Source organism: Arachis hypogaea, chromosome 20 (genome assembly GCF_003086295.3).
Source record: "Arachis hypogaea cultivar Tifrunner chromosome 20, arahy.Tifrunner.gnm2.J5K5, whole genome shotgun sequence".
Taxonomy (NCBI): Eukaryota; Viridiplantae; Streptophyta; class Magnoliopsida; order Fabales; family Fabaceae; genus Arachis; species Arachis hypogaea.
This window is the reverse complement of record NC_092055.1, coordinates 5,822,564-5,847,807: the sequence shown is the minus strand read 5'-3', so window position 1 is coordinate 5,847,807 and position 25,244 is coordinate 5,822,564. Positions and strand designations below refer to the sequence as shown.

The window sequence follows — 25,244 nt, the reverse complement described above, 5'->3', positions numbered from 1 at the left end:
TATTATTAATATAAGAAGAACAAACTCCAATATCCAGAACAAAGCATCTCGATCAACAACTAAGCAAATTTATGCAATCCGTAAATTCAAATAAAGTTCTATAAAGGAATTTAGATAATGATGCACATCAAACACCAATCGAATCTTCTAAATAAGGCATAAAACCTTGTCATCAGGAATCGTACGGAACACGAAGACGAAGAAGAATAAAGTATGCATTTACAAAAGCGAGAAAGATTAGAACTGGCTACAAGAGAAATTACGAACCGGAGCTAAACCTGAAGCCATTGAAAAAAACACGTTCAAGAAATCTACCAATGGATAATCGAAGATTGGGTAGAAGAAAAGGATAAGAGTAGCAAAAGCGGCAGAGGACGCATCATCACAATAATCAGAAGACAACAATGACATAGAGGACAACGATGACATTCCTATAGGCCTCTGATAGTACCACAATTTGTACAAATAGGCGCGCTTCTATTTATACAATTGTGATCCTACCATAGGGTACTTGCTCCATATTACACAAATTAAACCTAGGCACTGATACCACTTTGTCACGGCCAAAAATGAGCCATGACTGGCGCTCAGGAAAATAATCCCTAAGCAAGCCTAACCGACTCAAATATAAGTTAAATAAAAAAATGACAAATATTTTAAATAAATTTACAGTTTCTAAATGAATATTATATTTTAAAAAAACAAAAATAAAATAAATATGGATGGATCCTGCCTGTGACATATGGAGCAGATGACGTCTAAGAACTCAACAAAGAACAGATACCCATTGCAGATCATTACTCTTGAATCGAAAGGCTCACATAATCAAATATTTACTCCTGAAAAATATTTTTAGAAAACAAGGTAAGTTTTGCAACTCAGTGACTAGATAATACATATATAATCGACATGAGACCATATAAACATCATTATTAAAGTAATTTTTAATTAGAAAATAATAGTTGATAATAATAGGTGAATCAACAAGGGAGTTCTCGTACAGAAATCAAATCAAAAGTCCACACATGGGCGGCTCCACCTCTATGGGTAGCCCTTTTCTCTTGTGTGTCCTAACAGAATAACAGATCTAACGTGTGGCCTACACGTTAGGCTAGCAACACCCCTCTAGCTGGAGTCTGAGTTAGATGCATCTAAGTTAACGTCATAACTGCCATTAACTACGGTTTTCTAATACGAGCCTCCCAAACCAATTCAAAACATATAGTTTCAAATACAATAAATCTTTAATCTCTCAAATATATAAGGTATCGAATCAAATCAATCAGATAATACTTTCTTATCAGAAATCTTTTCAAATCATATTTTCTCAATCATAAAAACATATTTCATAATTTCAAAGTAAGTGCCAACAAATACTTTAATATTTCAATAGTATATATCCGAATAAAATTAATATTCTAAAATAATATAAAGCTTTATCAAACATATATATAGTCTCATGTAAAATTTCTAAAGTATGAATTTCATAAAAATAATTATTCAGTTATAATAAATCAATTATTCTAATCAAATCAAAGTTCTTCAATAATAGTTTTATAAATATAATTATAAACTCATAATAGCATAAACCAAAAGCTTAACGGTTATAAATGTAAAGCCTACTCACAGCATGGTCCTAACGGACCAAAGAGGCGAAACCCGGAGTGTCGAATTAAAGGGTACGAAACTGTGCAGAATTTGGACCGGAGTAGCAACAAGATGGAGCTGGCGATAGTTCTGGGAATCTAAAACAGGCAAAACTAAAATCAAATTAAAACAAGGACAAGATAGATTAAATGGTGGCATAATAGGACATGAAAGCTAGAGTAGAATCAAGAAAAAAGGCTGGACCGGGATAATGATAGGAGCGGTTCAACTCTAGCAACACCAACAACTCCAGCGGCAAGGACGATGCCTTGGCTCAGGTACATCCGAACGGCGACAGAAATAGCACAGCAGTGGACGGTCCCTCCTCCTTGGCGTTTTTCTCTCTCCGGGAACTCCTCTCTCTTCGAAGCTCCAAATCTGCAACTACGACAACGGTGGCGAGGCTGGCTTTGACGGCGGCGGCTAGGCGTTTCTTGGCGGTAGAGGTGCGGGGGCCATGGCAGCAGCAATTCCATCAGTGACGATTTTTTCCAATCCTGTAACTCCAATGACAACAGCGGCTTTAGAAAGACAAACCAAAAACAGGGGCAGAGCTCAGCAGCAGTGACAGATTCTTTCCCCACCATCGCGTTTCTTCCCACGGCGGACCCAACAGCGGCGGCTCAATCGGCAGTGGCGACCATGGTGGCTTCAGCGATGGTGACCAGCTTCAACGGACTCCTCTATCGCGTCCTCTTTGCTATGCAATCTCTTATCTCTCTCTCTCCGTGCTTGTCGATAGTGACAGAATTGGCGGCCACGAACCCTAGTAGCGGCGGCGGCGGATCAATCGCAATGGAGGCACGACGGCGTTTCCTTCCTCTCGGCCTTGGCTTGCATCACGTCGCCCTCTTCTCTCCTCTGTGGCAGCGTTGACGATGGCGGAACGAGCTCGGCGAGCAGCACCAGGCGCGATGGCGGCGACAGCGGGACGCAGCATGGCGGTGACGACTGGGCGCGGTCCGGTCTCCCCCTACTTCCTCTTCTTCCCTCGCGGCTCCCTCACTCTCTGAATCTCTCATCACTCTCTTCCGTGGGTGTGGCTGGTGGCTGGGTAAAGGGTTTCAAGGTCAGGGTTTCCCAATTTGGGAACTAGGGTTTCTGATTTGGAAAAAAGAGAAGTAAGGGAATTTTAGGGATTTTACAGTCTCATCCATGGTCAGAGTGTCACCCACCAGCATCAATGTCTGCACCAGATTTTCATAGGACTTTGGAAATAAAAGTAGCAATATGAGTGCCAGGTCTTCATCATCAACCTTCACATCTATATCCTTTAAGTTTGATATGATCCTATCAAACTTATTGATATATTCTCGGATTGAGGTGCCTTCCTCCATCTTGCATGTATACAATTTGGATTTTAAGTAGATCCTGTTAGTTGGAGTCTTTGTCATGAAGTTACTCTCTAACTTTGTCCAGACGCCTGCTGCAGTTGTTTCTTCGTTCACCAAGAAAGCAACATCCCTCTCAAGGCATAAGATTATTGCAGCCCATGCCTCAAGATCTAATTCTTCCCAATCCTCATCTTTCATTCCTTCCGGCTTTTTCTCTTTTTTCACTAGTGCCTTGTGTAACTTTTGTGATATAAGCAGATTTTTCATCTGCATCCTCCAATAGGAAAAATCATTTTTCCCATTGAACTTCTCGATTTCATATTTGCCTACTTTGACACTACTACTAGTAGAAGCCATTATATTCAAAATTGAATTTTACCACTCAAATAATGAATAATATAATGTTGGATCTAATACCAATTGTTGAGTCTGCAGCGGAATTTTGACTTCTAATAGATAGAAAGTAATATGAAATTGAACATTACTCACAATAATACACTCGCTATATAATTATTAAAGAGAAAAAGAAAGAAAATGAATAATTGCTATGGATGTGAATTCCTTTTATTTTAATTGAATTGAATACATTTTGATTTCACTCATTTATATAGTTTCCTAACTTCTATAAATAACAAGAGAGCATACTATAAAATAGTTTCCTATAAAAGCTCCTTAACTATCCACTATTTTCTCTCTTCCATCCTTTGTCTGCCTTCCTTTGTTTTCTCTCTGCCTTTCTTTTATTCTCACATGCAAGAATTTAAAAACTTAGTTGAATCTTCATTACATGGATCAAACATGTTATTGCGCTAAAGCTAGGTCATTACCCGAAAGCAACACGCTATATGGCTCGCGTACAGTGTCACATGAGCATGAGCCTCTAAATTGGTGCCCGGGTGTAGTGTCAAATGAGCAATGGTTCTTGCGTTTTCGTGAACAGACAATGATAAATAAGTTAGTTCACAAATAAAAAGGTAAAGGTAAAGGTCGGAGCAATAGAAAGTTGAGATTTGGGACATGAAATAGGCACTCTAACAGGAAGATAAGATTTTCTTAGGAGGAGATTTAAATGGCCATATTGGAAGAGAAGTGACTAGATATAGAAGTATTCACGTAGGCCATAGTTTCGGGGTGGTCAATACCAAGGGTAAAACTATTTTGGACTTTTTCTCAATCTTTGATCTTCTCATCGCAAATGCATGTTTTATAAAGAGAGACGAACATCTTATAACCTATAGGAGTGGCATGACAGGTTCACAATTCAACTTCTTTTTGTTGAGGAGAGTCGACCGAAAATTTTGCATTAATTGTAAAATTAATTCGGGAGAGAGTTTAACAACACAACATATGATACTCGACATAGATTTTCGCATTGAGTAAAAGTTGAGGAAAAGACATCATACGAAAAACTCAAGGACGAGGTGGTGGCGGATGACAGGTGAGGAACAAAAAAACTTCCTAAGACAGGTAGGAGAAGAGGCAAAGTAGGAAGGGGATGGAAGCGCAAAGGAGATGTAGAGGAGGATGGCAAAAGTTATTAGAAAAATAACAAAAAATATTTTGGTGAATCTAGAGGGATAGACCAACAGACAAGGAGTCCTGGTGGTAGAATATGAGTGTACAAGAAAAGATAAAGGAAAAAAAAGAGTGCTTTAAAGAGTAGTCTTTGTGCCGCAATGCAGATAATTGGAAAAAATATAAGGCGGCTAAGAAAGATACAAAGTGGCTGTAAGTGAAGCAAGAACAAGAGCATATAAGGGTCTCTACCAATCTTTAGGCACGAAAGAAGGAGAAAAAGATATATATAGAATCGCAAAGAGCTGTGAAAGAAGAACGGGAGACTTGGATCAGTTTAAGTGCATAAAAGATAAAGACAGAGAAGTTTTAACTCAAGATAAGAAGATCAATGAAAGGTAGAAGAGTTACTTCTACGAGTTATTTAATGAAGGATAGAAGAATCTTTCGAGCCTTGGTCGGTTATGCACGAGGAAAGAAGATCAAAACTTCGACTACTATCAAAGGATTCGAGACTTTGAGGTAAAAGAGGCTCTAAAGTAGATGAAAAATGGCAGGGCAGTAGGACCTGATAATATTACGATTGAAGTTTGGAAGGGCCTTGGAGAGAAATGCATCAATTGGTTAACTAAGCTTTTTAATGAGATTTTAAGGTCAAATAAGATGCCAGATGAGTGGAGAAAGTGCACCTTGTTACCTATCTACAAGAATAAGGGGGATATATAGAGTTGCGAGAATTATAGAGGGATCAACCTCATGAGCCATACCATGAAATTATGGAAAAGGGTGATAGAACGGAGGCTGAGACAAGAGACACAAGTAACAGAGAACCAATTTAATTTTATGCCAGGTAGATCTACCACTAAAGTTATTATATATCTGTTAAGAAGGATGATGGAGAGGTATCGTAGTAATAAAATGGATCTATATATGGTGTTTATTGATTTGGAAAAAACATACGATAGGGTGCCAAGAGATGTCTTATGGAAGGTTTTGGAAAGGAAGAGAGTAATGATTGTATATACTCATGCAATTAAAAGACATGTATAATGGAGCTACAACTAGTGTGAAGACTCAAGGTGGTGTGACAGAGGAATTTTCTATTGGTATAGGATTACACCAGGGATCATCCTTAAGTCCATACATTTTCACATTAGTCTTGAAAGTACTCACAGAGTATATCCAAGAGCCTGTGCCATGGTGCATGCCTTTTGTCGATGATATCATCCTTATGGGAGAGTCAAGGAAAGACCTAAATAAGAAGTTAGATTTATGGAGAGAAGCTCTAGAAGTGTATGGTCTGCGCATAACGTAACAAGACGAAATATTGGAATGTAAGTTCGGCCGCTGAAAGGAAGACCTTAATAAGCTAATACAGAGGTGAAGATTGGAGAAAACATCCTGCAAAAAGTTAAACGTTTTAAGTATCTTAAGTGCATTATATAAGATAATGGAGACATTGAACATGATGTAAATTATAGGATCCAAGCAGGTTGGTCAAAATGGTGGAGTGCGTCTGATTTTATACATGACAAAAAAATTCCTTTAAAACTTGAAGGTAAATTCTATTGCATTGTTTTCAGACCGGTTATTCTTTATAATGCAGAGTGTTGGACGGCCAAAGGGGAGTACGAACATAAGTTAAGTGTGACAGAGATGAAGATGTTGAGATGGATGAGTGGTCATACGCAATTGGATAGAATCAGGAACGAAGATATAAGAGAGAGAGTTGGAGTAGCACCTATTATAGAAAAGATGGTAGAACCACGTCTCAGGTGGTTTAGACATGTGAGAAGAAGACCAACAGAGCACCCAGTTAGGAGTGTGGATGAGATGGAAGATGGATAAGGAGTGAAAGGCAGAAGAAGCCCTAGGAAGATCATCCATGAGGTGGTCAAACGAGATCTACATGTAAACAGTTTCTCTGTAGATATGAAACATGATAGAGATCAATAGCGTCATTTGATCCATGTAGCCGACCCTACCTAATGAGACAAGGCTTTGTTGTTGTTGTTATTGTTAATCTTCCTCTGCCAAAGCAGCCAGCATTCATGCATAGGCAGACAATATTGGATAATTGTGATTGATTTATTCGTTGAAAATTTGGAGGCCAAATTTTTTAAGAAGGAAGAATATAATAACCGAATAATAATTATATAAAAAAAGAATTTGTAGAACCCACTCCACCTGATATTTTCTTCTTTCCCCTTAACCTTAACTTTATTAACATACACCTCACCATCCTTCTCACTCAATCGCACAAAAACAAATATCTCTCACTCTCACAATCTCACGACACACTTAATAAAAGAAAGGAAAAGAGAAGAAGATAATGATACTGAGAACAGAAGAAGAGAAAAGAAAAAAAAAGAAAAGGAGAGGAGGAAGAGGGGACGACGCCGGCAGGGCTGCTGTTGCCATCGGCATATTGAGAGAGAGAGAGAGAGAGAGAGAGAGAGAGAGAGAGAGAGAGAGAGAGAGAGAGAAAAGAGAGAGAGAGAGAGGGAGGGCGAGCTGATTCCACAGACCCGTCGGAGCTTGAGGAGGAGGACGCGATGGCCACCAGTGCTAACGCCTCTGTTGCCGTCACCATGGAAGGAGGCTGCCACGGGAGTTATGCTACTGTTGGGTTTGAAGGGAGATGGAGCTCGCCGGAGCTGCTTTGCTCTACTCCGTTATTGTCACCTCGAGTCTTCCATGTTCACTAGAGTTGAAGCTCACTGCCAAACTGCACTACGCCATTGGAGCCATTGACGTCCACCACTGCTGTGTCGCTGTTGTTGCCTTTTATCATCATTGTTGCCTTCTTTGTTTAGTGTTGTCACCTTAACAACCACCATGGGGTTTCAACGTTTAATTTGACACTTTGAGTTCGATCTTTTTGGTCCCGTGGGACCAAATTATGAGTAGGTTTTACATTTATAATTATTTAATTTTGCATCTATAATTATTTTGATATACAGTGCTTTGCACTTATAATTATATTTACAAAGATTATTATCAAAGGATTTTAAATTAGCTTGAATAATCGATTTATTAGAACTAAATATTTATCTTTGTTAAACTCATTTTAATATGCACATGAGACTATATATTTTATGAGACTATATGTATGTTTGATGAAGCTTTATATTATTTTAAAATATTTGATTTTATTCGAATATGTATTTTTAAAATATTAAAGTATTTGTTGGTATTCACTTACTTTAAAATTGTGAAATATGTTTAAAATTCCTTGTGATTGAAAAAATATAATTGAAAAGGATTTGGATAAGAAAGAGTTATTTGATTTGATACCTTATATATTTGAAAGATTTAAGCAATTTGTATACTACAAGAATTTGGCAAATTAGCGACGAATTTTTGCGAGAAATATTTGTTGTCACTAATCGGTCACTTACTTGCAAGGAATTAGTGACGCACTAACGACAAAATTAATGAGTGGTCACAAAATACCCGAACTTGAGAAAAGCGACTGATTAGCGAGAGATTTACGAGTAAGTTTGTTTCTCGCAGATTGACTTTTGTAGCTAAAAAAAGAGCGGGGAAAATTTCCTCACTAATTTGTCACAAATTAATTAGCGAGTGACAATGTTCTAGCAAATCAGTCACTTAGGGGTTCAATCGAATAAAAGTAAAGTAGCGAGGGATATTATTGTCACTATTCGGTCGCAAGTGTTTGACATACAATTAGCGAGAAACAATTCACACACTAGTTCGTCACTAAATCAACTTTGTACGAAAAGGCAAATTAGTGAGGAACAATGTTACTAGCTAATCCTTCACAAAGACTTGAAATGTATTTTGCGATGGACAATTTTCTAGCTAATTTGTCACCAAAATTTTTATTTTTCGCGAGAAACTAATTTCTCGCTAATTTGTCACATAATATTGTAAAATTCAAAATTAGGGTAGCGATAGAAAACAGTCGTCGCTAACTCGTCGCAATGGATAAACCATTTAGCTAGGGAAGTGTTCCTTGCTAATTAGTCGCTAAAGTGGAAATACGGATATTGAAGTCCTAGGACCTAAGTAGCAAGAAATTTGCGACCATTTAACAACTGAAACACTTCATTCACTGATTTCAAGTCGCTGATTAGTGGACGAAATGCATTTGTCGCTAAGTTGTCGCAATTTTACTTTAGCGAGCGACTTGGCAAATGCAATCTTGTCGTAAAACAAAAGCTATATCCTACCTATTTTGTAGCAAATTACTCGCTAATGTCGTTGGAAATCTGTCGCAGAGTTATAACAAATACAAAGCTAATCGTGAAAATTTTAGAAGTAACTGGTCGCAATTGAGTCACTAATCAAAAGCTTATTTAGTGAGGAATTAGTGACCGCTTAACAACTGATAAACTTTTCTCGCATATTTCATGTTGCTACTAATTTTTTAGGAAAAATGTTAGCCCTTATTCTGTCCTTATTTCATGTTACTATAACCGCTAACCTCTATATAAATCCATAAAAAAATTTTAAGCAAATTTTTCAAACAAGCTAATGTAATTTGTCACAATTCTGTCACTAATCTAAAGCTATTTTAAACGAGAGAATAATTAAAATATTATATATGAGAATTTATTTGCATATGATCGTACAAGTTTTATTGTTAATTAGAATCATTTAGGAATTCATTCAATAAAGATTAAACTGAACTAGCTCTTGAATTAATTAGGATCGTCAAAATGGGCTAAATTCGTCGGACTAGCTCATTTACCTGACTTAAATAGATGGGTATTTAACTCTAAAATCAAACTTGTAAGAAAAGAGAGCCTAAACGACTTAGCTCGACTAACCAAAAAAAGGGCAAATTAAGCTGGTCTATTCTCAGGCCAAACAGATGCCTCTTGTTTTTTTTTTTCCAAAATAAGCTAGTATATTTTTTCTTTTTTGTGGACCTGACCTGAAATTCGACTAGTCCCTAAAAAAAGTGACACGATTAATTTAAAAGTTTTTTTTAGCTAATATTTTTTTTTAAATTGCTCACCCTAAAAAAATTGGAGTTTTTTTTCAATATTTAATAGAAAAAAATTTATCCAGTTGGACTCTGACCATAAATTATTCAGAATAGCTAAAAAATTAATGCGTATAAATAAAGAATTTTCAATAACTAAACTACATTGATACAAGAAGTAATCAATACCTATGTATACGAGTAGATTCAAGAATATATATATATATATATATATATTAGAGTATTCAGATCAGATATATGACCTATTAAATATTTTATATGAATGATTAAGATTAAAGTAAAAAGCCATAAAATATTTTAAAGTGGTCGTCTATTTATCATATTTATAAATCCACTTTTTATTGGTAAAATAACATATCTTATATATATACCTGTACTAATTTTAATTTTAATGGTATTCCTTAACTTGACAAGTGATTAGAGTTTTATTTAATTGTTTGTCACTAGTCAATAAATTATTACATACACGAAATGAGATTTAAATACCAAATATTTATTATGGGCAAAATGAACAATTAAACCAAATGGAAGATAAAATTATATGATTCTACCAAATTTAAAAACGTTACCTGAATCACCCAAAACCATCTTTTTATGTAATTCGAATGAATCTCATTCGAATTAGGAAAATCAAGTAATTCGAATTAGATCAATTCGAATTAGTAGTAATGTTTGTAATTCGAATTTGACCAATTCGAATTATGCATGCATATGGTCTTAAGGTAGTTCGAATAAGCTTAATTCGAATTATACATGCATGAGTGTTAAGGTAGTTCGAATCAGAGTGACATAATTTAAATAAATTTATTAAAAAAATTAATAATTTAAAAATTAAAAAATATATTTTATTTCATGCATTAAAAATAAAGCTAGCAAAATATTTAATTACGAGACTTCTTCAAAATATTTATGAGCTATCAATTTGAATTTCATACAATACTCTTCCGTCTATTCTTGATAGCTCATGAATATTTTGAAAAAGTCTCGTAATTAAATATTTTGTTAGCTTTATTGTTAATGCATGGAATAAAATATATATTTTTTAATTTTTAAATTATTAATTTTTTTTAGTAAATTTATTTAAATTATGTCAAAAAAATATTTTATTCCATGCAAAACAATTTTAAAAAAATGGTTTAAAAGATGTTAGGAGTACTATAAAAATTTGTAATATTCTAGTGACTTAGGTAATTACATTATAAAAATATTTTTTAATTTTAAATTATTATTGACTATGTAGAGTATTTTATTTAAAATTTGAGTACATGCATGTATTTACCTAAGTCACTAGGATATTATAAATTTTTATAGTACTCCTAATATCTTTTAAGCCATTTTTTAAAAATTATTTTGCATGGAATAAAATATTTTTGTGACATAATTTAAATAAATTTATTAAAAAAATTAATAATTTAAAAATTAAAATATATATTTTTTATTCCATATTTCCATGCATTGAAAAAAAAAAAACTAACAAAATATTTAATTACGAGACTTTTTCAAAATATTCATTAGTTATCAAGAATGGATAGAAGAGTATTGTATGAAATTTGAATTGATAGCTCATAAATAGTTTGAAGAAGTCTCATAATTAAATATTTTGTTAGCTTTATTTTTAATGCATGGAATAAAATATATTTTTTATTTAAATAATTAATTTTTTTAATAAATTGATTTAAATTATGTCACTCTGATTCGAACTACCCTAACACTATATGCATGTATAATTCGAATCAATCTGATTCGAACTACCTTAGCTCTCATGCATGTATAATTCGAATCAAGCTGATTCGAACTACCTTAAGACCACATGCATGTATAATTTGAATTGGTCAAATTCGAATTACAAACATCACTATTAATTCGAATTGATCTAATTTAAATTACCGTTGGTTTTTCTAATTTGAATGGCCGTTGATTTTTCTAATTTCGATAGTGTTGGATGATTCAGGTATCATTTTTAAATTTAGTAGAATCATATAATTTTATTTTCTATTTGATTTAATGGTGCATTTTGCCCTATTATTTATTTATATGATATATATCGTTATATTAAAAATTATATTTTAAATAAATTTTACTATATACAAATTATCTAATAACTTATATTCACATTAAACTTATATGTGAGATTTTGGTGGTGAAAATATAAATTATAAAATATAAAAATATTTTTAAATTAAAAAATAATACAAATTATTTTAGTTTATTTATTTTAATAATATTATTGATATTTACATAAATCTTTTTATGTTTATTTAAAATTTTTTATCTATTTATACAAGATTTTTTAAAAGTAATTTAAAAAAAAATCAAAATAAAAATTAAAAACAAAAAAATAATAACTCAAAAATTAAAATAAACTATATTAATTTAAAAAAATTAAAATAAACTATATAAGTGCCGTTTTCAGTACTTCAAATCAAAAATTTAAAATTTCATTATCACCAGTAATTTTCTAATCTACAACCGCTAAACATTAGCCCGCACTACTCATAACTGCACTACCCTCTGCCCACTAAAACCTAATCATAACACACACGTCACACTCCAGTGCCGCAGTCTCCAGCCTCCCCTCTCCAAGTTTCTCACACTCCTCAAGCTCCCACCAGAGGCTCACCACACTTTTCGGCGGCGGATTCCATCACATCGCATTTTGTTCTGCGTCGCTCCTTTTCCAGCGCTGTCGTGGCCTCAATCCAGCGGCTTCGTCGTCTCTTCGATTTCAGCCCCGTTGTCTACGTCATCTCACCATCCAGCATCTTTCCGTCTCTCTTTGATTTCTTCTGTCATAAGCTTTGTTCAGTGGCTGCTGCTGCTATTGGTTGCGTTGCTGGCGGTCCTGCTTGATGTTCTTGTCACTGTCGGTATTGTATTTCGAGTCTTCTGAATCCTGCACCTTTCACGGTTCTGTTATTATTATTGATTCTAAACTGATTTTAAATTCTGATTTTTGTTATGATTACTTGTTTTTGGTTCTGATTTTTGGTTTAGGGTTTTAGTTATGTTCTTATTGTTTTTATTATTCATTCTATATTTTTGGTTCTGATGTATTTTTTCTAATTATCTGGTTATGATTTTTAGTTCTAATTATTTATGCTAAAAACATAAATTTATTTACGAAGGTTACCTTTAACTTGAGTTTCTACTCACTGCTTCTGGTGCATCTAATCACATATGCTTGTATCACAAATTGAAACCTTATGGAAAATTTACTTTTACTTTTAAAATATTTCTTATTTCCTTTGTCAAAAATCTAAAATGATTTTAGATCTAATTGAATGGTCAATCAGTTATTGTTACTTTGTTATTTGTTCAGTGTAAGTTATCTTTTTTCTATTGCGTCTTTTAAGATATGGTCACTGGAGTGAACAAGATGCTGCAATTTTAGTACCAGGAGACATAATCAACATTAAATTAGGAGAGATCATTCCGGCCGATGCTTGTCTTCTCGAGGGCGACCCTCTAAGTGTTGATCAGTCTGCTTTAACAGGAGAATCTCTTCTAGTGACCAAGAACCCCACTGATGAAGTATTTACTAGATCAACAGTCAAGAAGGGTGAGATAGAAGCAGTTGTGATTGCCACTGGTGTGCACACATTCTTAAGTAAAGCGGCTCATTTGGTGGATACGCTAACCAAGTTGGACACTTCTAGAAAGTGCTTACAGCAATTGGTAACTTCTGCATTTTCTCAATTGCTAAAAACATATGATGACTATTGAGGAAATGGCTGGGATGGATGTCCTCTGCAGTGACAAAACTGTAACCTTGACATTGAATAAGCTCAATGTTGATAGAAACTTGATTGAGGTATTTGCTAAGGGTGTTGAGAAGGAGTATGTTATCCTTCTTGCTGCAAGGGCCTCTAGGACCAAAAATTAGGATGCTATAGATGCTGCAATTGTTGGGATGCTTGCTGATCCAAAGGAGGTAAATATAGGAAAACCACTCTCTTTAGGACAAGAAGGATACAGATAAAATGTTTAATTTAACTCATAATTTTAATGTTTTGACTGACCAGGCTCAAGCCAGAATCAGGGAGGTCCATTTTCTTCCATTCAATCCTGTAGACAAGAGGACTGCTCTAACTTACATTGATTCTGATGAAAATTGGCACCGTGTGAGCAAAGTGGCTTCGGCAAAAGGTAAAAACCTGTTTAATTGGCACCTTCTTATGATGGTTATAAGGATGACAGAGGGAGCAGGTATATCCCTTTTGCTTTTAGTAGATAAATGTAGAACAAAGTTATATGTGCAAACTGAATTTTTAACACTAAAAGAAATTGAGTTTGGTATACTTCAACCGATAATCAAGCATACGAGACATTGAATGCTTAGAATTTTGAAAGGCATTTGATAAAATGATCTACTCCTTGTCATAAAATGTGTGTTGTCGATGGTTTATCAACATGATTATATGATGATACGTTTTCAATTATTTTTAATGTGGTTGTAGGAGACGCATTTGTTGGAGGATTCTTTTCACAATTGGTTCAGGAGCAGCCAATAATCTCAGAATGGGTTAGAGCTGGTTGCTATGCAGCAAATGTAATCATCCAAAGGTCTGGCTGCACATACCCAGAGAAGCCCGATTTTCAATGATTCTGTTGCCGCCATCAAATTTTGATTATTTTGAGGATTTTATTGCAATTCGTTTATGCTACTCTTAACTGGTATGTGATTTTTTAATCCCTCAGCAAAAGGGAAAATACGTGAAGTTCAACAGGGAGACATTATAATTATTGATATATTTGAGTCCTCATTATTGTTGTCATTTCCTTTTTTGGTTGGTTACATGTTATCTGTTAGATACGTAACAAGGTGTTTGCACTTAATAATTGTGATTGCCTACAAGGAACCATCGCAACTTAGCCTATGATCTTGGGAGAAGTTTCGTAGGTGCCTTGAATTTTCAGGACTCAACTTAACCACTCTGGTTCATGTCTTCATGATTATATGTATTCAATGATATAATCTTTTCTATGCATATTTCTATTCTTGCATTTTAGATACAAATTCTCAAGTAAAAGAAGAAAGAGAGGAAATAAACACTGCCTTTAGTTGTAGATTTACAATTGGTCTAGCCTTTTGCCGTGGCTTAAATGGGTAAGGAAGGATTTAACCAAACGATAGTTAAAAATTGACAGTAATTAAAGGAAAACAAGACAATCTTTTATATCGGGAAAAAATCTACGAGCATTATATTATAGCGTCAACTAAGCATTGCAACTAATTGACTACATATTATTTCCTAGCATTAGCGACTATTTCATAATTTTACTTTCTCATTTCGAATAGCTTTGGTTTAGCGACAACATCCCTACAAATTTGATTAAGGATTTTCAAAGATTAGCTATAGATTTGCTACAAAATGTGACAGATTTGCGATCATATTAGCAGACAACTTGCAAAAAAATTTTTCGCTAATTACCGTCAACTAAGTATTCGTCAACTAAGTATTCTATTTTGTCTATGAAGTTAGCTTGCATTTAGCGATGACTCTACCGCAGTAAAGTTTGTCGCTAATTAGCGACTACCGTTTAGTCTATTTCTTCTATGGAATTAGCTTTTACTTTAGTGATGGATTTGCGACTATCTAATCGGTAGCTAAAATTGTGTTTGCCTCATCTGCGACTTGTAATTAGCGAGGAAAGCATTAGTTGCTAGGCGGTAGCTAATCCGTCACAAATTATATTTTACGTCAGATTAGCGATGATTTTACGACTTTTTTTGTGGTAGCTAATTGGCCATATTCTTGTAGTATTGTGTTTGAAATTATATATTTTAAATTAGTTTGGGAGGCTCGTATTAGAAAACCGTAGTTAACGGTGGTTATGACATTAATCTAGATACATTTGGCTCATACCTCAACTAATAGGGGCGTTGCCAAGGTAGAGAAAATCGAGATTTTACGTGAAATCGAAAAAATAAATAAAAAACGTAAAACGTAAAATCTTAACAAGATTTAAATCGTAAAATCGTCAGACTTAGTACAAATTTCGTAAAATCGATAAACTCATTTAAAATCGTAATATCGGAAAATTTTAAGAGTTAAATCGAGATTCTAGCTACTATGGGCGTTGCTAGCCTAACGTGTAGGCCACAAGTTAGATTTGTTATTCTGTTTGGATACACAAGAAAAAAGGACTACCCTTAGAGGTGGAGCCGCCCAAGTGTGGACTATTTGATTTGATTTCTGTAATGAAAACTCTCTTATTGATTCATTTATTTGTCACAGCCCAAAATGAGCCATGACTGACGCTCAGGGAAATAGTCCCCTAACAAAACTAACAGATTCGAATATAAGATAAATAAGAAGGTTACATATATTTTTTGATAAATTTACACTTTCTAGAATGAATAATTACATATTTTAAACAAAAATAAAATAAATAAATATGGATGGATCCTGTATGTGACATATGGAGCAGATGATGTCTAAGAACTCAACAAAGAATCGATATCCATTGCAGATCATTACTCTTGAATACAAAGGCTCACATAATCAAATATTTATTCCTAAAATTTTTTTTAGAAAAACGGGGTGAATTTTGCAACTCAATGACTAGACAATACATCTATAATCAACATGAGACCATATAAACATTATTATCAAAGTAATTTTAATTAGAAAATAGTAGTTAATAATAATAAGTGAATCAATAAGAGAGTTCTCATACAGAAATCAAATTAAAAGTCGACACTCAGGCGGCTCCACCTCTATGGGTAGCCATTTCCTCTTGTGTGTCCTAATATATCTAACGTGTGGCCTACACGTTAGGCTAGCAACACCCCTCTTAGCTGGAGTCTGAGTTAAATGCATCTAAGTTAACATCATAACTGCCGTTAACTACGGTTTTCTAATACGAGCCTTCCAAACCAACTCAAAATATATAATTTCAAATATAAGAAATTCTTCGTTCTTTCAAACACGAGGTATCAAATCAAATCAAATAATACTTTCTCATCCAAATCCTTTTCAATCATATTTTCTCAATCTTAAGGCATTTCAAACATATTTCACAATTTCAAAATAAGTAAGTACCAACCAATATTTCAATGCTCCAAAAATACATATTCGAATAAAATCAAATGTTTTAAAATAATATAAAGCTTCATCAAGAATACATATAGTCTCATAAAAACATATAGTCTTATGTGCATATTAAAATAAGCTTAACAAGGATAAATATTTAGCTTTAACAAATCGAATATTCAAGCCAATTTAAAATCCTTTGATAGTAATCATATAAGTATAATTATAAGTTCAAAGCACCGTATATCAAAATAATTATAAATGCAAAGCCAAACAGTTATAAATGTAAAGCTTACTCACAGCGTGGTCCTAAGGGATTGAAGAGACCAAACTTAGAGTGTTGAATTAAAAGGTGAGAAAGGTTGTGTAATACCTTACCACACAGATCTTTACGCCTAGATCGTAAATCAAAGGTGGTAAGACACTACGACTTCTATAAACAAAATATATACATAGAAATATAACAAGGATAATATATCTAGGAGTCTTGAAAGAAAGTTGAACAAAAACGTTAAACAAAAAAACGCATACCACTCGACGTCGATAAAAGTAAACTGTAAGAGATAAGAGAGAAGTATTATAGATACATAGTGAAGAGTTCCAAGGATACAGATAACAAAGCTTCTGACTCGGTCCACGAAGCAAAGACCGGCCAGAGCACATATATATATATATAACCCAACGATATCCAAAAGACAGAATACAAGTCCTAGTTCTCTAAAATCAACTTCTAAGAGGCACAAAACATGTTTTGAAACAAAAGCAAAAAAATACATATAAAACTAAGTACATAATACAAAAATCCCAAAAATACGAATTTTCGCTTCCAAGAAGACAAACCCAGCACGTTCAGCGAGGCGCGTCACGTCTTACATCTGAAAAACAATAAATACGTATGGAATGAGAACCGGAGGTTCTCGGTATGGTAATGGTACCCACATAATTAATACATAAGGTCCCAAGAAGGACAAAGGCATTCCTAGAACTTCCGACATTTGATTCAATCTTATAAAACACAACTAAACCAAAAATTTAGGCAACTAGCTAAGGATCTTCCTTCTAATCTAACACTCCCATTTCCAACTCCTCCGAACCTCCCAACCTCCACTGAAATTATTTATTTTCAAACACAGGTATTAATACAAAGAAATCACAACTTGAATGCAGATACAACAGATAAATAAGTAACAAGTAGTTCATATGTTTAGTTAGGCATTCTCAACAAAGCACACCAAACAAACACGTATATGCATATGATGTATGTTTATCCTATGGCTGATGAGTCTCATTTGTCGGTTATATAGCGAACCCGACAAGTCCTGGTAGCAAACCATTGGACTGTCCCTCTCAAATCATAATCATTCATAATCATATAACACACACCTGTGTATATCCATGGGGGCAAGCTCATCCAGAAAGGTATAAGTGTCCGGCCACACTTACGACATAAGGTCAGCAGAGTATCGTGTCTCAACCTGGAGCACATGGTGGCAAGCCACTACTTTTACCCAAGAAAACTCGTACCTCAGATATTTAAAAATGCAACAAATCACATAATCAATCAATAATCACATCATCATTATCAGCCATAATTCATTATCAATATAGTTATCCGGCTCATAACATAATCAACACTTCTGCAATTATCATCAATGAATTCATATCATCATTACTAGCCATTATTCATTGTTAACTTTACCTCTTTCTTTACCAACAAGATACTTCTTTCCATAATCATAGCCACACTCCGCTACCCAATAACCACCTATTAGGCTTTAAACATAGTTTTTTAGAAGTTTGGAAAAAACCAGAATAATGGTTAATAGTGTAGAAATAGTGAATTTTATTCAACATAGTAGTTTCAGAGTGTAACAAGATTGTCGAGAAGTTAAATAGTGGAAAACAGAGATTTTGGAAAAACAGGGTAGTGTGCGTACACACATATGTGTGCGTGCGCACACTCCACTCAATCTTTTAAAAGTGTGTGTATGCACAAGGGTATGCATACGCAGGCAACAGTAAGTCTTCCCATGTGTGTGCATACACACCGTAGTGTGCATGTGCACACTTGCCAAATTCCCAGTGTGTGCGTACGCACAAGCCGAATCTCACACTCTGCCCCGTGCGTGCGCACACGCACCAGCATTTTCAAAATTCTGCAACTTAACAAAAATTAGTTTTCTGCACCTGTTTTTCGATATCCATAACTTTCTCTACTAAATTCTATTTTCCTCAAATTTTTTTTACCGTTTTAAAGCTGTTGAAAATATCCTTAATTTGAGATAGATTTTATTCAAATCCAAAATTTGAGACTCAAGTTATAGACTGCCAAAGTTCGTTAAAATTCTGTTTTGACCAAAACTTAAAACTCAAGTTTTTCCCAATCTTTCCAAATCCAAAACCATATCAAAACTTACCAAAACTGCATTAAATCCACCCAATCATATCTCAACAGTCCTCATTCATCCAATACTACTCCAACTCGACATTTCATCCGTCTCAACACAATAATTCATATGCAAACAACTATATACATAGTTATCAACATGTATCATTAATTACTCAAAATTCATTATTTACCAAAAACATCCTCATTAATATCACTATCCGTTCATTCCAAAATATACTACATCCAAAGCCTCCAATCTAATCAACTTTTACAATCATAACTCTCACCAATTTCAACATCAAACATAAAAAATCCACATCTCATGCTCATACAATAACTAATCAATCCAACCAACTAATTCAACACCCATTTACATCAAATTCGACAATTATTCTCATTATTTACTAAACATAACAATTCACATATTCATCCTATCCTACGGTCAACTAGCCTAAGTTTTCACAATATATTAAGTATTAATTACGAAAAATCGAAACCATACCTTAGCCAATTCCTCTTTAAGCTCAAAACCACCAAAAATTCAAGCTTCAAGATTCCCAATCAACTCCAATAAATTCCATCCACTAAAGCTTTATTCCAAGTGCTTCAATTTGCTAATTCAACATAATCTCAAGCTAGTTCATACAATTTACTCAAATTAGTACAAAGACACACCAAATTGGACAAATCTCAAGGGTTTAGAGTTTTCTTACCTTACCCATTAATGATTGGAGTAAAACCCAATAATTATTTCATGTTAGATTGTACCTAAACTACCAAAATCATCAAAATCACTCAAAACTCATACAAAAATGCGAATTTAGAAAGGGAGAAGGAAACTGGGAAAAATTTACAAATTTCTTACCACTTTGTTTAAATAAAAATGAAGAAAACTCTGAGATGAACACGTGGTCACAAACGGCTCGTCAATTGGAACTCCGGATTGAAAGTTACAAGGATTTGAAGTTGGAAGTGGAATGAGTTAGGGTTCTCTTACTCTTCTCTCTCCTCACTGTGGATTCCCTTTCCAAAAATGAAAATAGAACTGTTGTGGCTACAAAGGGGAAGAAAGGGATTATATGGGTTGGGTCTTGAGCCCAATATGGGTCTGGTTCAATCGGTTTAGCCCGTTGATCCAATTTTAGACAAAATCCTTTAAAATTAGTATCAAAATTCGTATTTTTAATATTTCTACTTCCCTAAATTATAAAATTTAATGTCCTAATTTCTTTAAATAATAATTAATTTATTGGCTCATTATTTATTAATTTCACAGATTTTACAGGTTGGAATAGAATAGAATCGAACGAAAGAACGTAGAATTTGGACCAAACCAGTGGTAGCAACTTCAATTCAAACAACAGCAACGACCACATCACGGATGTAATCTCGACAACAACAGCAGTATCGCTACTATTTCTAGCCCATAACAAACAACAGCAAAAGCAAATTAATCAAGAAAGACAACACGAAAATAGAGAGAGACAGTAAGGTAGATAAAAGCAGAACATGAATAGAGAGATGTCAAGTACAAGCAGAATGGGATTTGTTTTACCAAGATAAAGGTATAGCAGTGGTGGCTCTTGGCGGCAACAATCATGGCTCCAGAGACTCCGACAACCAATGAAAAACTAAAAGCAGAAGCAAAACAGAACAATATCTTCTCTAGTGACCTCCTCCACCTGCAATGGAGGCAACCACAATGACAGTGGAAGAATAGAAGGTTGGCCTATCTCGCGGTGGTGGAAGGCAGCAGCATCTCGGTGATGAGCTCCAGCAGAGCTCTGTAAGGCCCAGAATCTTTGAAAAGTCTTATTATGATCAAGTCTCAAATCCTACAATTATTTATAGCCTTAATTTCAGAGATTATTTTATTAAAGATAATTAAGGCAAGTTTTGATTTATTGGATTTGAGATAAGCTATGATTATTATCCAATTTTATAATTATTGGATTATTTTCTATATTTGAATTATAAAGTTGATAATTATAAAATAATAAGTATTTTATATGATTTGGGTTGGATAAGTAATATTTTAAATATTAATACTGTTATTTTGGAAAATGAAGAAATTAAGTATATTATTTCTTATTATTTGATTTGGGCATTTTATTGAAAATAATTGTAGAGTTGATGAACAAATAGTATTTTATATATTATTATTATTGGATTAGAATTTATTTCTAATTACTATATTATCCCTATTTTTAAGTGAAATTACTAAAATGTCCCTAACCCTAATTTTTGAAAATGAAACCCTAACCCAGTAACCCGCTAACCGACCCGGTTTCCTTCACTCACACTCAGCAGCAGCAGCTGCTGCCCCTCTAACCTAAGCACACACACAGCCGCAACCTTCCCCATTTCAGCCAGCAGCAACATCTGCAAAAATGAAAGAAAGAAAGAGAGGGAAGGGAGAAACGGATTCGTGGAGGAGAAGAAGGAGAGGAGGGGAGGAAAGAGACTGCGCCGCGCGCTGGGCTTCTCTGCCACCGCGCCGTCGCCGTGACTGCCGGAGTCGCCGCCGTTACGTGTAAGTCCACCTTGGTGCCGGTCGAAGAGGGGTGAAGGAGAGATGTCGAGAGTGAGACGCGATGGAGGTGAGTGAATAGAACTGCCATCACCACCGTCCTGTCCGTGGGGTTGAGATCGCGTCGCCATCTTGGATCCTCGACGCCGCCGCAGTGGAGAGTGGAGCAGTCACCGCCAAAGGAGGTGTTTCGCGCATTACCGTGAGCTGCGAACCACTGACCGAGAAGAAGCTCCATCCTCGTCCCTGCTGTGCAGCGCCGGCGCTATTAGGGTTTCACCGCCGCCATCCTCGTGGTAGCTGGTGTCGTCACCGGAGAAGACCACCGGAGTTGCTGTCTGCTTCTGCCTCGGGATTATGCAAGTTGCCGGAGCCCACTGCCACCAGAGCTGACCAGAACCACCACTGTGGTTGCCGCTGGGATTGTGAACGGAAGAAGGAGACGCTGGTCCTGTCACAGCCGTTCCCGGGGGAGAAATCAGTCGCGCCGCCGTGCCTGGCAGCCGGGAATGCCACTGCCGTCGCCGAAAAATTTGTCGGTAAGGGTTTTAAGTTGATTCTCCTTCCGTTGAGTTTCCGGAAACCTCATTGTTGCTGCGTGTTGTTCAGGTCACCGCTGCCGCTTTAGGTGGCTATCGGGCTGCCGCCGAACCAGTTCGGAGACCGTCGCTGTTTCGGTTCAGCCGTTCCTTCTTCGGTTCGGTAAGCGTTTCAATTGGAAAGCCCTTTTGTTATTGTTCCGTTATCTCAAGCTGAGGTTTGTGGCATTAATTGCTATGAGATTGAGTTTTGGTTGTTGTATGTTGCGATTAGAGTTGCTGAGATTGTTGAGAACGCAAGTGGAGCCAAGTTGCTGGCTGCAGTTGGTTTTGGGTTGAGGCGGAGATGACTCTATGAGACTTTTGGGCTATGGAATTGCGTTTTGAGGTAGGGGCGCTTTCCAAAAACTATAGTTTATTATTGGAATTATTACATATGGGTACTGATGTGAGATATTGTGTATTTGGTGATTGTATCTGCCTTATGTATTATTTGATTGACTCGAATGACTATGGATGTTGGTTTGGCCGAATTGTTGTGTGGCTTGTGAAATGTAATGTTTGAAGTTGATTCCTTAAAGATTTGAAATGAGTTTAATCCGTTGAGGATTGGTTTGAATTGAGTCAATTATTTTGATGATGTGGAAGATAGAATACTCTTGAAATTCAGCCTGTGTTGCTTTAATTGATTTGGTTTTGATAAATGATTTATTGCTGAACCGATTCTTTAAAGCTTTGGAAATGAGTTAAATCGGTTGATATTGAGTTGATTTTTGAAATGGCTTCCTTGAGATATGCCACTGAGGCGACTGTTGGATTTAGCTTGCTTTTGAATTGATTTCTGGTTTTGAGCTGTTGAAAAGGAATGAGAAACGGTTTAGTTGGGACCCGAACCGGGTGGCAAAAGTCCAAGTTTTAGGGGAGGTGCTGCCGAAATTTCTATAGAATCCGAGTCCTTATTTGAAATGTTAATTGGGGAATTTTGAGTTTAATGCCTTTCCTATCTATTTTGAGGATTGTGAAATTATGGCTTCTTTATTACCTTTACTTAGAGCAATTAAGAAAGCAATGAAGTTATGCTTTGAAAGAATTATTGAAAAGAGAATCATGATTTATCCTTATTTTCCAAGAAGAACAGTATGTCTTTGGGTACAAGTCATTTGAAAGAGAATTTTGCTTTGAGGCTGTTTTAAAAGGTAAAGCGGGTTTATGTTTTTCTCTATTAAACACAAAGATTGTCCCTTGGGAGAGTTTTCGTGATTTTAAAAGGAATTGGATTTCGATTGATGAGCCTCATTATTTTGACGTTTTAAATAAGATTCAAAGTATCTTTTGAACTCTAGTTTAACACAACAAAAATGATTCTCTTATCAGTTTGAAACGCTTCAGATTTAATTATGGAATTGAAGCCGGTTTTGTTTAAGTAAAGGAAATGGTTTTGAAAGAAGTAAAGGTTACGTGACTCGGTTTGGCTTAGATCCTATTTTCTTACTCAAATCAGAAAGCCAATGTTTTAATGATTTTAAATGATTTTGGCGAAATGAGATATGTTATTCTCCCCTAAAGACTTGGGACTCTGCCGAGAAACTTTGTTATAAAATCCCATTGTTGAATGGATGATTTTGAGTGTTTCCAAAAAGAATCTTTAACTTGCCATGGTTATGGAAGTTTGGAAAGAGGATGCCGAGAGTGACATTGTTTTCAAAGGGGAATTTACCTTGAGTAAAAATGGCTTATGAGCCTAAAATGATTTGAGAAATGAGATCTTTAAAGCCAAGGCTGAAAAGAGTTGAAACTCGATTTCAAAGTGAAATGAATTGAGGAAATGATTTATGGCTTAAATGCCGACTTTATGAATTTAATGATGTTGAATGGTGGAAGTGCTGTTTTGTTGTGAGCCGGAATGGCTGTGTATGATTATACATATTGGTTGGTTTTGGATTGAACCGTGAGCCGGAATGGCTGTGTATGATATGAATATTGGCTGGTTCTGGACTGAACCGTGAGCCGGATGGCTGAGATGGATGTTGATCCATGGATGAGATTGAATGCATGTTTATGCTGAATCATTGATAAATGTGAATGTTGCACTTCCACTATCTGAGATACGAGTTTCCCTGGGTAGTAGCAGTGGCTAGCCACCACGTGCTCCAGGTCGAGACTTGATACTCTGTTGACCCTATGTCGTAAGTGTGGCCGGGCACTGTGAAAGGCCCGGATGAGCTCGCCCCCATAAATATTCACCAGTGATGGTGATGGATAAATATTCACCAGTGAGGGTGATGGATATGGATCATGATTATGATCAAGTTTATGATGAGTATAACTCGAGTTGGGGATGCACGACAGAGGGACAGTCCAATGGTTAGCTACCAGGACTTGTCGGGTTGGCTCTATAACCGACAGATGATATCATCAGCCACTAGGGACAGGCATGCATCATATGCATTTGTGTGACATTGGTTGGGTGTGCATATTATACTTGGTTTGCATATGTGATTAATTGCTAACTGTTCTACTTGTAATAACTGTTTGTTTGTGCTTGAACTTCCTATCTGTGTTTGCATCTGGGACTCTGTTGGACTGTGGTGATTGATTGATGGTTGGATTGTTTGGGCCTAGGGCCGTGGTTGGAATGAGATGAATCGATGGTTGATTTCGGTTTTGTGTTTCTGGTTTGGAATAAAATATGAAAGGCTATTTTGTTCAGTATAGATAAACCGTTTTGAAAGGCTTTTGAGTTTTTGAGAATTGAATGGTTCCTCTTTCAGAAAAGATTTCCGACTTTACTTTTATTGTGAACCGTTGTTTTTGAAAAGAGGCATAAGACGGTTATTAATCACTGGTACGGTTTATCTTCACGTATCCTATTACAGTAATTCCCAAAAACCCTCTACTGAGAACCCTTTCGAGGATGATGTTCTCACCCCCCTACATTTTTCCCCTTTCAGGATATGGGCGCAGAAGTTACGAAGAGCTTATTTAATTGTTGTTGTGGTGCTCTGTATTGTTTTAGTTATGGCTTACTGCACCCTCGCCTTCATTTGATATAATCTGTAAGAGGGATAGGAATTGTATTGGATTATGTTTGTAACATTATTTATATATATTTATGTATATATATGGATGTACTATTTATGAGTTGTTGTAAGTTGAATGGTATTTATGGATGTACGCTATCGAACGAAAGTATCTTTGGGAGCGGTATTGCGGTTTAAAGTTTCAAACAGGCTCATATTTTAGTATTAAATAATATAAGTGTCGTCGTAATGTCCAAA

General features: G+C 35.4%; 1 protein-coding gene and 1 long non-coding RNA gene across 5 annotated transcripts; both read left to right on the top strand.

Moving 5' to 3' along the window:
- Nucleotides 1–11,898: 11,898 nt before the first annotated feature.
- On the top strand, nucleotides 11,899–14,234 carry LOC112783386 (uncharacterized). 4 transcript variants are annotated; one of them, XM_072229129.1, is made up of 4 exons: nucleotides 11,899–12,338; nucleotides 12,825–13,402; nucleotides 13,494–13,617; nucleotides 13,929–14,234. In XM_072229129.1, the coding sequence occupies exons 2-4, from the start codon at nucleotides 13,382–13,384 to the stop codon at nucleotides 14,072–14,074; spliced, it is 291 nt and encodes a 96-aa protein (XP_072085230.1). In that variant the 5' UTR covers nucleotides 11,899–12,338; nucleotides 12,825–13,381; the 3' UTR covers nucleotides 14,075–14,234. The 4 variants fall into 4 exon arrangements, with proteins under 4 accessions (XP_072085230.1, XP_072085231.1, XP_072085232.1 ...); XM_072229130.1 differs by having other exon boundaries at nucleotides 11,910–12,334; XM_072229131.1 differs by having other exon boundaries at nucleotides 11,943–12,338; nucleotides 12,863–13,402.
- A 6,936-nt stretch (nucleotides 14,235–21,170) lies between these two features.
- On the top strand, nucleotides 21,171–25,104 carry LOC112784307 (uncharacterized). The gene is made up of 4 exons (XR_003193834.3): nucleotides 21,171–21,966; nucleotides 22,037–22,129; nucleotides 22,241–22,354; nucleotides 24,918–25,104. It is a non-coding gene; the product is annotated as an uncharacterized lncRNA (long non-coding RNA).
- Nucleotides 25,105–25,244: the final 140 nt, after the last annotated feature.

Coding starts and splice junctions, on each gene's coding strand:
- LOC112783386 (XM_072229129.1), top strand. CDS start 13,382: ATGCTTGCTGATCCAAAGGAG. Junction 13,403..13,493: donor TGCTTGCTGATCCAAAGGAG/GTAAATATAGGA, acceptor TTGACTGACCAG/GCTCAAGCCAGAATCAGGGA. Junction 13,618..13,928: donor CAAAGTGGCTTCGGCAAAAG/GTAAAAACCTGT, acceptor ATGTGGTTGTAG/GAGACGCATTTGTTGGAGGA.